Raw genomic sequence first — 15,331 nt, forward strand, 5'->3', positions numbered from 1 at the left:
TGACTCAGAAGGGAAAGCAAGAGACGGGGACTTGATTTTTGCCTTTCAACCTGGTGACACTGACTGGGTATATGACAGGCACTGCCCTGGCTGCTGAGCATCGCTGCTGACTGCACTTCAAGAGGTCACTGCTGGAGTTTTCTGGTTTAATGTGGTTTCTTTTTGCTCTGTTGATCTGAAACCTGTTGAAGTTGTGACTGAGACAGGCCCTGAGTTGGGGCAGTGAGTCTGTGAGTGTTTTCCCTGAAGGGAAATCACTGAGAGAAGTCATTCCTGGAACTCATTTAAAATGCAACTAAAGTGACAGAGCTGCTCCTGTGACTCCACAGATCAATGGTGCCACTATGCAGCGATAAACCATCCCATGCTATTTTGGTGGACAGCACCCAGCCACGGTCAGTGTATGGCATGAGAGCTGTGCTCTTGTTCAAGAGCCAGTCTTCCAGCTGCTGCACTCACCAAACTCCCCCTTGAATCAGAGTTTCTGTTCGCCTAAGACTTCCAGGGCAAAGGAATAATCTCTTCATCTCTCTACTGCCAGCTGTAAAATTCCAGTCCAGTCACACTATAAAACAGATTATGGCATTAAGCCCTGGCCTCTACCAGGCTGGAGAGGAAGAAGGCAAGTGAAGTGAGAGCCTCCTGCTTTAGCCAGAACTCCTGGGGGGTGGGAGCATCCACTGAACGGCTGCTCCAGCATGCTAACGGAGGGGCTGTGGTGCCCAGCCCACGCCCACTGGGCGAGGGGACATTTTGTGGAGCTGTATCACTTTGTCACAAGAGTTGGCCGGATACTCTGCCCTGGCAGTTTGCCACCCTCCTTCCCTGTATCTCAGGGCACTTGGTCTTAGAAACTGCTGCAGCAGAGAGATTGTCCAGGAAGAGTTTGGAGCGCTTGCCACTAATCAGTTGCCCTCCTTAGTGCAAGGCAGAATCTGGAATGATGTTTGATGAAAAACTGCCTATGTTTAGAATACAAAGGAACAAGTACAAAGACAAAGATCGCTGCAAATGGCATTTCACCGGGGAGCAATGTGTCCAACTGAAAACATGTCTTGCTAGAATTGCCCACAGGAGAAAAGATCTTTGCAAATGAGCCATGCACGGTGTGTGCAAGGTAATTATGTGAGACTTAATTAAAAGAACATTAGTGGCATTTCGATATTCATAAAAATGATAGGTTTAGCCTGTTGTTATGGAGGGATTATCTGATGCTCAGAGAAAAGCTGCTGGAGAATCCTTTCAGTTCATTATTGGTGACCGTGTGAGACACGCAGAGCCGCTGAAACAAACCTCTTCTCCAGTTAAGTAGTATGTGGCCAACAGTCCTCCAATATAGCGGATGTTCACCTCAAACAAGGATGCTTCTCCGTTCTGAAAATACATAATGATATACTTGACTGCAAAGTCTGCACGCACAAATGGCAGCTAAGGGGAACAGATTGTAGGCAGATACTTAAGTCTCCCAGTCCTCACCCACAGAGTAACACAGCTTTTTGTCTAAGATCTCACAGCACTTTATTTGCTCTACAGTGACAGGTGGAGCCCGAAGAGAAAAGAAACAACCAAACCGCCCATTTATCACCAGCTGACAATATGTAAATCAGTTAGGGCTGATGTATTGTCCATCCATCCAACTCTGTCTTGGGCTCTGCCTTGCAAAAAGCTGTGAGTTTGTTTAGGGCAAAAAATTTGCCCCTTGAAATGTTTCATTTAAAGAGAACATTGTACAGCCACATGGAAAAAATATTTTCTCCACTTTCTTGCGAAGAGGGCACTGCATGAGACAGAAGTAATGCACTTCCTACATTAGGCAGATATTTTCTGTCGTTCAAGGACTCACCTGTCTGTAGGCTCAGAGAGGACCACAGCCTAGAGGGTGCCTGTCATGTGGGCATGCTTATGGAGAGAAAAACTGTGTGATTTCCACGTGCCCCACCACCACAGACAGCAGACACAGACTGATATGGTTCACTGAATTGCTCAAGAACCCACTCACCTGGAACAAGCGTTGCTTTACCTACTCAGCTGATGATCAGCAAATGTCAAAACGATCGCATTCAAAATGTGCCTTTAAAAAATACATGCTCCCAGCCATTGAATCTGCATGATAAATGATTCCTACCCTCACGCAAATGCATAAAGCCAAAACCCACAAAGATCTTCCACCAACACAGCACTTTCCCAGCGAGCAAAGGGGCATGTGAACCTTTGCACTAGCCTGCTCTTTCCAAATACCTGCAGGTTACAAATCAGAGCAAGTGCTTTCTTGAGATGATGACTGAAATTGCATGAGACAGATCATGGCACCCAGTTGCAAACAGAGCTTGTGGGCCTTGGAGTCCCTGCCTCACTTTTCTGGACTATTAAGAGTTCCTTGTACAAAGCCAGTTTTTAATTAATTTCCCTCCTTCTCTCCCACTGCTGTGTTTTCTGACTCCACCGATCAATCCATAGTATTCATTCTTGTCTTTGCTGATCAATCTATTCTCCAGGCCAAGATTAAAAGCTTTTATGAAATCCAGCTAGATTATGTCCCAGTTGATTTTGTCCCTTGTTTATCGATTCAGTAACATACTGACAGCATTCACCAAATTTATCAGATGTGGTCTTCCTTTCATGAATATATGAATGCCAGTCATGCCATCCCAAATGATGCTTTTCTATAAAGGCAGATGCATGCATTGTTCCCATGGGGAGAACCATTTTTCACAACAGACACCTAGGCTGGCATTAAAAAACATAAAAGTTTGAACTACACTCTGGTTTTAACATTCTTTGTATGCCACCGATGAGATCCCATCAGCACTCCCACAACAAATACAAGAGCTGGCTGGAGGACCAACAGTCAGAGCTATGGCAAGGGGCTCAGCCACAAAGCAAGATAAGGACAGCATCCTACATGTGATAGCATTGCAAGGCATGCGCTGCACCAGCATCCCAGCGAGTCTAACACTAGCTCTATGAAGTAGCTAGGAAAGCTTCAGGGGCCAGAGAGAGTGAGTATCTCTGGCCATTTTTGGAGATGATGCCCTTCCTTCCTAATCTAGGCTCACTAATGTGCTCCCACTTTGCTGCCGTGGTGCCACGCTCCCACTGCACAAGTCCCAGCACTGCCATACCAACAAAGGGCCCAGGCAAGGAGATCAGCATTTTCAATCTTCATCTATAGCACGTAAAACGAAAACTTGTCTTAACACAGGCAGACATTTAACTGAGTTGAAAGAGAACTTGATCTTTAATGAACAAAACTTCCTTGGAATATCTAATAATTACAGCTGGTTTTATAAACCAGACCAAAACACAAAAAACACTGAACACTGAAACACTGAATCTTGTTTTCAGCCAGACACTGAGTCTGATCTGGTGGCCGCTGGCTGGAACCCTGTGCCGTGTATAGGCAGAAGATGGGCTGAATCATCACAAAGTCCCTTTGGCCTCAAAAAAAAAAAAAAAAAAAAAAAAAAAAAAAAAATCAGAGTTGAGTGGTTTCTTCCCCCGCAAACTTGATAGTTCCCCTCCCCAAATGATTCTTAGAGAAGACTGTGATCAGGACTGGCCAAACACACATTGTTTCGGTGACACAGACAGGCATTCCCAAGCAACTGACTCACCACATTCAAGTCAAAGCTCTTCTCCACCCACGTCTTTGCTTCTTGGAATTCCTCCTCGAGTTCCATGATGTACAGAGTATCTAAGGCATCTACCACCGTAGCTCCTCGAAGGCCTCCTGCATTGCAAACAGAACAGCGCAATGAAGCCCCATTCATGCAGTCTTCTTTAGGTCTAAATCAATCTTCAGGAGCTGGGACAGGCAGCAGCTTCCAGTCCCAATACTGGGGATGTCTGGATGGGATCCAGACTGGCCATGGTTTAGGCTGAGATCTTCTAACAGGACTAGTCAGTTCTGCTACCCAAAATAGCTGCTTTGGAAAGGCCCATTTTCCAAAGGGCTGACATTTCTGAAAGAACACCCCCAAGGAACAGATCAAGGTCCACACTTCAAGCCACCAGTCAGGACTGCAAGCCATGGTCTTGTTTTCCAATCCTGTCTTGGCCAAAGTGGTTAGGCAACTCCACCCCTAGTCTTTGTTCAGCTGTAAACATAAATTCAGCCTCTTTCCAACCCAGTTACAAGCATAACCCTCTTCTAAGTGAGAAAATTCTATTTTCATTGTGCAAAAGCATCCACGACAGGACTTTGATCATTCTGTCCTGATGCAGTGTTGTTATCTGGGGCAAAAAGTACTTCTGCACCGTGCCATGTCCCAGTGTGTCCCACTGCCGGTGTATGTACAAAACCCAGCTTCATTTGGCGGCAGAGAGACCTGAAACTAATCTCAATGGATCCTGAACAGAGAGTAGGTGACTTTAGGGACAGCTCCCCTCCTTTGGCTAACATAGCAGTCCCTGTGAGCATGTTCTCCAGCAGGCAGCAAAGGAACACATGCAGATAAAGCAAATGCCAACCACATACCTGGACCAACCATGTGATTCATGTAAAAAACCTGTGTGCCAAGTGTTGTCTTACGCAAATGGGCTCTAGGAGAACTTCCAGTGAGACAGACTGACGTGGCATGCCATGCCAAGAAGACTATACAGGGTGTGTAGACAGACAATCTCGTAGCAGTTGAGACTAAATGAAACTAGAGATGTTAACAACCGTGGGTTTGCAACATCTCAGTGCTAAGAGTTCTATTTCTGTTAGGGAACCCTGAAATTATTCCTAGCATTGGAAAGCAAAGGCTATGAAGCACACTGTGACTCAAAATCTACGCTTTAATTACAAAGGCCGTCACTTTCCTGCGTAAGTCAGCGAACACAAATCCTCACGTGGAAGATTCCAGTTTGGAATCATCATCAGTCATCCCTCTGCGGATGTAACACACCAGGGACATGGGCGTAAAGCTGCCTCTGTAGTGCTGTCAGCAAGCTGCACGTGGGGGCCCACACATCCACCGCTCAGTTGCAGCCACATTCCTACCCGCCCCCTGACAGTCAGACCTCTTGGAGTCTCTGGCAGCAAAGATGCTTGGATGAGGTTCAGGTTTTATTTCTGCAGGAAAAACTGCTTGTACCAGCTCTGTCCCTACCATCTCTGTCTCCAGCATAATCGCAAAGACTCACACATGCTGCTTACGCCCAGGGGTTTTCCTGAGACAGACTGCAGTTTGGCTCAGGTCAGTTCTTTCCTCTTACTAACAGACTTTAAAATACTACCCCAAATTCCCCCAGCTTTCCCAGCCTTTTTTTTGCACGCTCAGGTTGGCTTGGCACTTTTGTAATACCTTCAGCATCATTTCAATTCTAGTTCTGCTTAAGAGAGGAAAACTCAGCTGGGTGCACTGTTAAGGAACTGCTGCAGAGGCGAGAGGAAGGCAAAGGTGAGTCATGTGTCACGAACCTTAAGACTCTGCTCTTTCCTTATTAAGAAAAAAAAGCAATTGTGTCTGATGTACATCATACCTTTTCCCCAGAGGAGGCGTGCTCAGATCCACCAGTTTCATGCAGGGCTCATTTATGCTTTCAGCATTCCTCTCCCGTAAGAAAGGCATCCTGCCTTATTTTGTTGATGCTACAAGATTGCAGTTTTGACACTTTTCAGCCAGTCAGCACATCATTGCTTTAATAAAACCCAACCAAGACTTTACTGCTCAACTATAGATTGCTGGCTTTCGGATGCTGTCTGCATCAAAAACAGGGGCTGTGGAAAAGGGATGAAGGCAGCAGAGACAGCTTCTAGAAATCCACTTACTCCTGCAGGCTTGCGAAATGATCATCTAACTGGAGCTATCTCCACGAGTGCAATAGATGGAGTCAAACAGCCACGAGATCAACCGGTGGGTTCTAAAAAACAGCTGAGCTGATGTTTGTATGGCATGTTTTCCAAAAGCAGTGACCACGAAAAAACATCATCATCACAGTCAGAGCTGCTTTTATCAACCTTAATGATTCTTCAATATTAATGATGATGTGATTTTTATACACTTTCCTATTAGCAAGGAGAGACACATCAGCTCAGAGCAACACAGACACCGGCAAACATTTTAAAAAGAGAAGGAAGAGTAATGCTGCCTGAGGCACAGCCCATTACTGTGATATTCTGAGAGAAACACTAACAGGCTCGATTTAATTTGATGATATAATCCACAAAGTCTTTCATAATCTGCAGAGAGACAATGAGAAAAGTTGGATTCGCTCAAACTGAACAGAGACAAAGAAACAATAAAGTTACAATTTTCTGGGATGATTAATTGAAGTGAAAAATATTGCTTGAGTTGACAGAGCCTTTTATGTTTTTAGCAAGTAAGGCCTTTAAACACATGAATTGCATCGGGGATTAGGAACATGCTCGGATCTTTGCTAAAGCATAGCTTGGAGTTGCTTAGCTTTCCTCCCCTGTATTTGACAAAGTGGAGGGCAAACCTTGCTTCCCTGCTGGTTTGCCTTTGTGTCATTTTAAACATTTGTTTTAAATATTCCCCTAAACACTCTGTATCTGAAGAACCGCAGGCTGTGTGTTTTGTACAAGGGTCTTGTCGATGTTTCCTTTCTTCTGAACTAGCTTTGAAGCAATTGCAAAATGCATGGCTGACTTTTTTTTCCTGCAGCTAACAAAGTCTATCGCAATACCAAGAGCTACCGTGTCAGCTTCAGCCGTCTCAGGAGAATGATAAAAAAGAACCTCCTTCCCCTCCACAACCATGCAGACGGCAAACCAGGCATCAGGACTTTGCTGCTGCGTCTCTGTCACTTGCCAGGGCAGAGAGGACATCTAGGACCAGCTCTGACCCCGCCGTGCACACTGGCATGTTACTTCTTCGCTACAGGAACATCTTCCTTCCTTCTTGCTCAGATATTGCTTCATTAGGTCATAATAGAGCCCATGATACAACGTCCAATGGCTCTAATTATATTCAGTGGTCAAAAGATTGTGCTATACATGTCCTAGCACACTTATTACAATATATATGCACCCATTTGTAAAGATGGTGATATTTGCTTGACATGCCGCTTATTTTGAGATGTTAAAAAATAATCACCTTTCCAGATCTACACATTATAATGTGAGGGATATAATCAAAGGGGAAGCAGCTTCAAAAGGAAAAGGAATCAAAACCCTCTCTGTCACTTCTGACTCTTGCTGACACTCCCCTCTCTAAATTACTGGTTTCAGCCTCATTGTACTCCCTCTGAGGGAGTTTTGAAGTAGAAACTAAGAAACCCTCAAAAGACACCCTTCTGAAAGCACCCAGAAATGGTAGCGATGACTTTTAAGCAGGACTCCACGTCTGAGATTCTACTTGTCTCCACAAATCTAAGGCCCTGTGTGCTATGAAAAGCCCCTCCCCCCATCCTGCTGCAAAACTGGCTTGGAGTGGAGATACACCTCGCTCAGGAGAGGCAAGGTCACTTGGCTGATGGACAAAAGGGAAGCTGTGTCTATTGGACCCAGTTCTGGGATCCACACCAGCTCCTAAACTGCCCACTAAGAGCCTATGACCATCCTGAATGGGAAAGAGGAACCCTCTGCTGGGACCAGTGGGAAGAACTGGGACCTCAGGCAGAAGGCAGGGATGCTTGTCTAGGGGCATTTCTAACTGAAGGGCTTCACGGCAGCTCTTGTGACAGCAAGCGGCAGGGCCTCTGCCTGGAGCTTCTTCTGTGAGAGAACAGCAGCACATCAGAAGCAGCAGCTCATGGTAGCAATACAAAGGTTCATCTCTTCTTGAGCTGAAGGAGGGCCCGTACCACCTCGTCCCAAGCCACAAGTGTATTTGCTCTTTTGTGCACGAGAAGAATGGAGATATCCATGCAGGCAACAAGGCTGCTCTGTTCCTACTTCCACCCACCCAGAGGAATGAGCATCCACCCGCTCACTTGTGAACACTGCCACAGAAATCACGAACAAACATTACATTAATTAACATAATGCTTGTGAAAGGTGCTGAATAGAGCACTCCATGGAGAGGAGATGGCATTGTACGCACACCGTACCCCCACGGCCTCAGTGGGAATGTGCTGTTAATGCCAGTCTGGAAGAACAAGACCATTCAAGCAATACAGTCTCAGAAAGGCCTTCATGGGAATTAATGGTAGTGCTGTCTCTAAAAACCACAGATAAAGCCCGCAGCAGCTCATTCTAGTCTAGGGTGGATAATCTGAATAGAAGGGCTCATCCTCTAAAGCCTGTAGCAGCTTGTCCTAGTCTGGGGTAGATAATCTGAATAGAAGGGCTCATCCTCTGTTCCTATCCCTGACTCGCCCCCGGTGCCTGCTCGCTCAGGAGTTCGTCAAAGCCACTTGCAGCATGATTTCACAAGACAAAACACAATTCCAAAGGCTCGTGAAGAGGTCTGTGTGTGCTCACTGGGGCCAGAGGGGGAAGGCTTTGGAAGACGTATGCCAATCTCAACACCCAAAGGAACCAAGAGGTACAAAAGGTGCCGGGTTGCCCGGGGAGCCGCCAGCCAGGCTGCCCCGGCGCAGCAAAGCGCAGCCCTCCGAGCCTGCTGCACAGCACGTGGCAGGAGAGAACTGCCACCGCCGCCTGGGGCTCCCTGACCCCAGCCCGAAGGTCTGTATCGACTGTGAGCCCAGGGCCAAGAAGTGAGATACGTGGCACTGATCACAAGCTGAACAAGGACTGTAAAGGGTGAAAAGCTCCAAGCCAGGCAAAGGGGGAACTACGAGTAACAGACGGGGCACGCTGGCACACGCACAGCGTTCACCCACTTACACATGTCCCATGGCCCTGCTCTCCTTCAGCGTCCCGGCAAGCCACTGCCTGGAGGAGAAAAAGGAACAGTTTTCTCCTGAATGTATAGTTTAAAGGGAGGCCATGAGGGCTGATCAAAGGTGGAGAATATCTACCCTACCATCTGCCAAACATGTAAGGGCTAATTAAGGCTTGAAAAGCACCGCAAAGCACCAAGCAGGGACTAAGTGTAACTGTGGTAACAATCGCAACTGCTGCTGCATCTGTGAACTTCCTTTTAGCTACCCATTATCTGCAAATCAAACCCACCAATTTAGGCAGAAACAGGCCAATCAAACATACCACCATCAGGTACACAACAGAAACTGCAAGTTTGATCATTAGTAGAGCAGTAAGATTTTTACATCCAACTTGCTGAAGCTTCCATGAGCCACCAAATCCACATGCAAAATTCAACTATGTGAACACTTTGCATCTGCTCATGTTTACAACCCAGGCTTGTCTGGGAATAGCAAGGGTTGGCCACATGTTGTATCGGGCTAGAACGTTGATCCAGGCACTGCTCACACAGCACAGTTGAGCTCCCCCATTAGAAAGAGCCCAGAGAACAGGATTACACTCTTTAGGAGGTAAGATGATCTACCGAGCAAAAGACAAAGTCTTTTGCATCAAAGAATTGCCTTTTATCGGGAGATGATGATATACTATCCTGGGTTTAGCTCTCCTTCAGTCTCTGTGGGAGCTGCACAGAAGACAGTCACGTCAGAGAAAGCCACAACTTCTCATATGGCTTCTCGCAGCCAAGGTCAAAACCTTCAGCTTGAAAGAACCTCTGCTCCATGCTCCGCACCCTGCGGGCAGACAATAGCAAGCTGAGATGCACAGCACCGGGTAGATTTCCCTTAACAGCAACTACATGACTGAGGAGTGAGCAGGGACTGAAGGAAAGGACAAAAATTAGGAAAGGAAAGGGAAGAAGGACAGAACCAGGCTGTGAAGAAAGAAAAATGAAAACCAAAGAGACTGCACAGCACTTGCAAGAGCATCCAGGATATTTTCAATGTGTCCCCCTGGCACCAGAAAACAGATTGTGGTTTTTGCTGTGCTCAGAAAATGGCCTAAGCCTCATGCCATCTTTTCCGCTGCAGTCGAAACAAAAGCCCCGTTACACTCCTTCCAGTGGGAACAGGGGCTGGGGTCTGTAGGCTGCTCTAATAAGGTGTCAGTGACTCACTGACAAGAGAAGAGACAATCGTTAGGCAACAGAGTGACTCACTGGTAACAAAGCACGATTCATTTACCTTCATCCTACCTCAGAGGGGTTGTGTGAAGCAGGATGCAGAACAGCAGACCTGTTCTGCAGAAGGGACAGCGAGTACAGCAGCTTGCATTTCAGGACCTCTCTCCAGAATCTTGTGAAACACCCTTGCATGCTCCCCATACCATTGTCCATTCAGACATTGTCTCTCCAATGTCTATTCAGACAGCTGAACCAAGCCCTCACTCTTCCTTCTGGCTTTTCCAGCTCCATTCCTACAAAGTCCAACTGCTCTCCTACCTGACGGATAACACTCTTCAGGATCAAAGAGCACTCCTTTGTCAAAATCAGTTTTGTGTTAGTTTTGGGTTGGTTTTGTTGGTTTTTTTCTTTCTTTGTTTTGTTGGTTTGGGGATTTTATTTTTTGTGGGAAGTTACTCAGGCTCTTGGAATTTGGCCAAAATGAAATACCTCCTTGGAGTGAGGTATGTACAGGCTCGGGATCTACCTTTTCAAGTCCTTTTGCTACTAGACTTAGCACACAGACCTGCACCTGCTTCTCCCAGCGGCTAAACAAGTGGCCTAACCCCAGGATGTATTCAGCCTCCACAGCTTAGCAAGTGTTTGATTTTCTAGACAAAGTGGAGCAGCTGTGATGGGAGGGATGGAGAGAGTCTCCTTCCTTCACTCCCCTCTTCCCAAAATAGCCAGCTTGGAGTATGACAGGCCAGATATGAGACTTGAAGGGCTCCCAGCTGCAAGTCTGTCCCTTGAGAGTCCTTAAAAAAAGCTGTAAAAGTGATGCTTCAGCAAATGAATAGCTAAGAGTGGGGTCTTTAATAGCCCTCTTCCTCAGGAAGGAGAAATGCCTTTTCCCAATGGCTATGCCTAACTCCCACAGTCACTCTGTCTGGGGAGCCACTAAGCACGATGGCTTGCAGGTGTGTGATCTAGCGTGGCTGCCCTGCCACAAAGCCAAAATAGCACATACATCACGTGCAGCGAGGTAGTCTCCATGTCTCAACTCTCACCAGCTTTACTGCCTAGGTGCAAGGAATAATGATGAATTTAGCGTGTGCCTTTACAATGCTAGAAATGGTGCAAGAATTCCCAAGCAGCAGGTGACAGAAGTATCTTCGCCAGCTTTTCAACACTACCTCCCTGATGTCAGGGTTTAGTTCGCATCAAATTCTTCTTTGTGCCGTATCACCCGTGTTTAGAGAGCCACGTACCCCTGCTGTTGCTATTACACTGCTGTTATGAATTGTCTGCCACGGAGATGGATGGAAGCCCAAACTAACCTCACCAACACACCTATTCAGCAGGCAGTGCTAAAGCACTAGAGCAAGCAAAGAGGTTAAGGAATATTGTCTCCAATGTCATGGAGACTAAGACCCAGGGGACCTGGTCCTGACATTTGGCAAAAAACCCTTATGAAGTTTCTCAGTGAACAGAAACCGAATCCTTCATTTTCAACAAAGCCATTTAAAAAATCTGTACAGTAACGCATTGTGCCAATGCTTAAAATGAACAGCACAAGTCATTAGGAAGCTATCATACTTAATCTTGCCTATAGCAGGACTGTTTAAATGCTACCAAACAGAGAGTTTCAAATAGCTTTTTGCTAACTTTAATAACCAAGTTTACAATTGAAGGCAAGAGCGAAAGGGGGAGGAATTTAGATCAGTGCAATGTAAACCTAGATCAAAAATGAAAGGTCTTGACTCCCACTGTTCTTATGTCAAATCGTATTTGTCAAAACAAAAATTAGTGCTGAAATCTTGTTTGGAATAAAAATTAGGATGCAGTTTTTATGAAACATGATGAACTTGTTAACTGTTGAGGCACAAAAGATTCCAGTTGTTACTGGTTATTTATCTTCACCTCTTGGGGTGCAGGTGACGCAGGGCAAAACAAGAACTGAAAACACTGAGATCCCTTCTTCTGCTTATGCTGGTACCAAAGGCTTCAAAAGATTGAACTGGCTTTGATTAAAATCAGTGCCTTGTTAAAACAGGAGTTTGAAAAACGACCATCTCTGAACGCTGTTTTTCTTGTTCTTTTCGGTTCTTTTTCTCATTGATAGTGCTTGGAGACCAGACTGAACTTTTGACATTTATCCAGAGATTTGTGCGAGAAGCATGGGAGCTGGCTGAGACCACATCACCAGACAGCTTCTGGGTGGTGGCATACTGTCGAATTCTGGGGGAAATCTACACAGAGACTTTCTACACAGCTCAGGATTATCTTGGCAACAAAGTAAACTGTGAAAAATCACTGCACAGTTTCTTGAAAAATCTGCTTTACAGTGACGCTTTGCCAGGTCTCTCTGCGGAGCTCTGGGTCAGGCAGAACAAGTGGTTGGGAGCCTGGAACTCCTGAGATAGGATCTGGGGTTTTGGCCAGAGCTCCCTGCCTGCTCTGGGCCTTAGTTGCTTCTGCCAGCAAAAAAGCAGGAGGCATTTTCCTCCAAGTTTAAAAAGAGAAAGAGTTGAAATAAAGACAACGTGCTCATTAAAGAAATAAAAAGATCTAAAAATCCATATTCAGGGATAGTGCTGCAGCATATTGACCGAAGTTTTAGCCTGTTCTACTCAGTGCCAGGTACAGCAAGACAAGAAACAAGAGGCATCTGCACAGCACACGCTACCCCTCTGACACTAAGCAAACAGCCCCTCGGGTACTGGCCTGTTCCCTCACCAGCTGCTGTCTCGCCACCTCCCTCAATCACATCAGTTTATCTGACCTGGTGTTTCTGTCTCTGTTCATCCCAAGCCCCTTGCGCTAGCCATTCATCTCCCCGCTGCAACGGCATTGCTGGCCATGCAAAAACACTCCCACCAGTTTATTTTTTCCACTTTTCCTTTCAGAATTGTCCCCTAGAACAAAAACCTTGGATGAGGTGTCAGTACTGGAAGATGATTACACTCCAGTTCCAGAAGATATTCTCAAGTAGAAAGACAATCTGTTCACATTACAAGCAGGATCACGCCAGTTGTCAGTGATCTCTAGGACAGGGCTGGTACTATTTGTTCAGCTGACACTAATTAAACAGAAAATCCAAATGAAATAGGAAACAGGTTACAGTCCTTTTCAGGAAGAAAGAAAATTGCTCAGTTAAGTCTTCCCAATTGTCTCATTACAATCCAGTCCTTCAGCTGCCTGCAAATGGTACCTACATGCTGCAGATGAAGTCTGCAAAGCCAACACCACCAGACCTGAGTTACAGCCTTGCCACTGTGTCTTATTTATTGAGGTTTTTGTCTGCGGACCTGATAGCTGTTAACACAGAGTAACTCTATTCCCTTTATTTAAGGTAAACTAAACAAATTACATCTGAGCAACAAGGTAGCAGCAGAAAGAGATAAAGGGGACAAAAAAGTAGTCCAAGAATTAGAAGACATCTATTTCTTTTTTTATCAACACATTCTCCTGGAGACTGAAAAAAAAAAGAAAAAGTCCATTAGCTTTTGAGCAACCTCATTTTTCTCTGCTTTCCAAATAAACCACTGCATCTGCACTTCACAGACGTCATCAGAAAACAGTTCGTATCCAAGGTCATTTTCCCATCTTCTTCCTATTAATCTTCCTCACTCTCCTCTCCAGGTATTGGTCAAAAGGTGACACCCCAAACACTCTCCACCCCACGTGTGCTCCCCTGATGTATGGAGCAGGGAGTGACTGTGCAGAAGGGTAGAACTCACTGAGCCCTTGGCCTCCAGCAGCTCACAGGCGTTTGCCACAGCCAGCTCTGTCCTCCGCTCCCCCGCCAGCCTCAGCCGGGAGCAGCCACGGACGGAGGTCTTGGGGCAACATGCTGGGCACTGTGGTGGCTCCCGGCTCACTAGCAGTGTTAGTTCTGGTTAGCTTCAGATCCTGCCTCTCCCTGCCACTTGTCCTTACCTGTAGCAGGGGCAGCAGACATTGGCAGGGACTGTACCAAGCCCCCACAGATCCCAACAAACCAGCCTCCATCACCCCAAGACACAAACTAGCCTTGATTTCAGTTTATGCTGATGTGCCATGCCTGATCTCTTCCACTTTGTGATTCCTAACAGATTTAGCTCTGGTAGCTGACAGAATGTTGACCCTGCTTTGCAGGCTACCAACTGGCCACTAATCTCTTCAGCTATCAATTATCTGGCCCTGGAGATGCTAATTTTCTTGCAGTACTGGAAGAAACACTTAGTGGATCCATCAGAACCCCATGCATTTTACTAGACGCAGGGCATCACTCAAGACAATGCTGAAGTTACTGCCGCTCTATAAGCTTCATACCTAAATCAACTCAAAACCTAGTCCTATACACTGGAGGGTAGTAGGTAATGTCACACTTGCCCCAGCTAAGGAGAACTCAAAGCGCTGATCATTCCCTGAAAAGATGCTTAGGAACAGGAGAGCAACTAATGCTGGAGCACGTGGCTGGGATGAAGCAGAGCCTACGGGGTACATCAGATCACGCAAGGAGACTAAAACGTAACCCCAGCTTGAAAGAGCCATCTGCCAAACAAGGATGAACCACCTCCTACCTAAAGGCAAAGAATTTTGAAGACTGGCATTAGGGAGATTGCCCAAACATCTGGTCCACAAGATAGCTCAGTCTGTTTTTCCTTGTCAACAGGAGTGATCTTCCAAGTTCACGGGAAGCGATAATGAATCACAGTTCCACCTGCACTACGCAATGGGTGTCAGCATATGTGCTGCACAGTTTCTAGGTAAATCTGGCATCACAGAAGAGCATCTTGAAGTGTTGGCTTTTAGGTTGCTATGATCAAATTTAATACAGAATGTGTTCCAGCTGGGGAAGAAATAGCTTTTTTGGATTACAAACCACTCATGTTTTTCAAATATCAATTTCCCCTGAAGAATTAAGACTATCATTCAAACTGAACTAGCAGTGGCAGCTCTCCCCTGAACAAGTGATGGGTGAGAAAGAAAAAAAGAGAGCTCATGCTCATTTAGGAAAGTGGCAAAGTAGACTGTCTGGAGGAAATCAGGCTGGTGGGAACAGGTTTAGCAATATTCTTATTATGCACTGGAAAAAAAAAAAAAGAAAAGAAAGGTCTTCAGCATAAAAATGAATTGCTTGTCACAGTAACAGCCCTTCAGATAGTTACTTCCTTCAGTGGAAGGGGAGAGAAGATATATGATAAGCACCTATTGCCAACAGATTCTTAAGTATTTAATACTTGGCAGCTGCTCCCCAATTTAATCCTTTTTTCCCCAGTTTCTCCAACCATCTTTCATTATTTAGTGATCCTCCAACAACAGGCACCGTCCCGCCACTGCATGACTCCAGACCTCCTGGAGCTTGAATCAAACTGTTTCTATTTGAAAGTGTCACAGAGGAGGAA

At 45.8% G+C, this 15,331-nt stretch overlaps 1 protein-coding gene across 2 annotated transcripts in view; it reads right to left on the reverse strand.

The window, feature by feature from the left end:
• Positions 1-15,331, reverse strand: part of MAN1C1 (mannosidase alpha class 1C member 1) — a 68,825-nt gene that overhangs the window by 19,780 nt on the left and 33,714 nt on the right. For both annotated transcript variants that reach the window (XM_056330989.1, XM_056330990.1), the window contains 2 exons: positions 3,615-3,730; positions 1,294-1,374 (listed from right to left, as the gene is read on the reverse strand). In XM_056330989.1, coding sequence (XP_056186964.1) covers positions 1,294-1,374; positions 3,615-3,730 — 197 coding nt within the window. The remainder of the gene's footprint in view (positions 1-1,293; positions 1,375-3,614; positions 3,731-15,331) is intronic.

The sequence above is a fragment of the Falco biarmicus genome, chromosome 3 (genome assembly GCF_023638135.1).
Source record: "Falco biarmicus isolate bFalBia1 chromosome 3, bFalBia1.pri, whole genome shotgun sequence".
Lineage (NCBI taxonomy): Eukaryota > Metazoa > Chordata > Aves > Falconiformes > Falconidae > Falco > Falco biarmicus.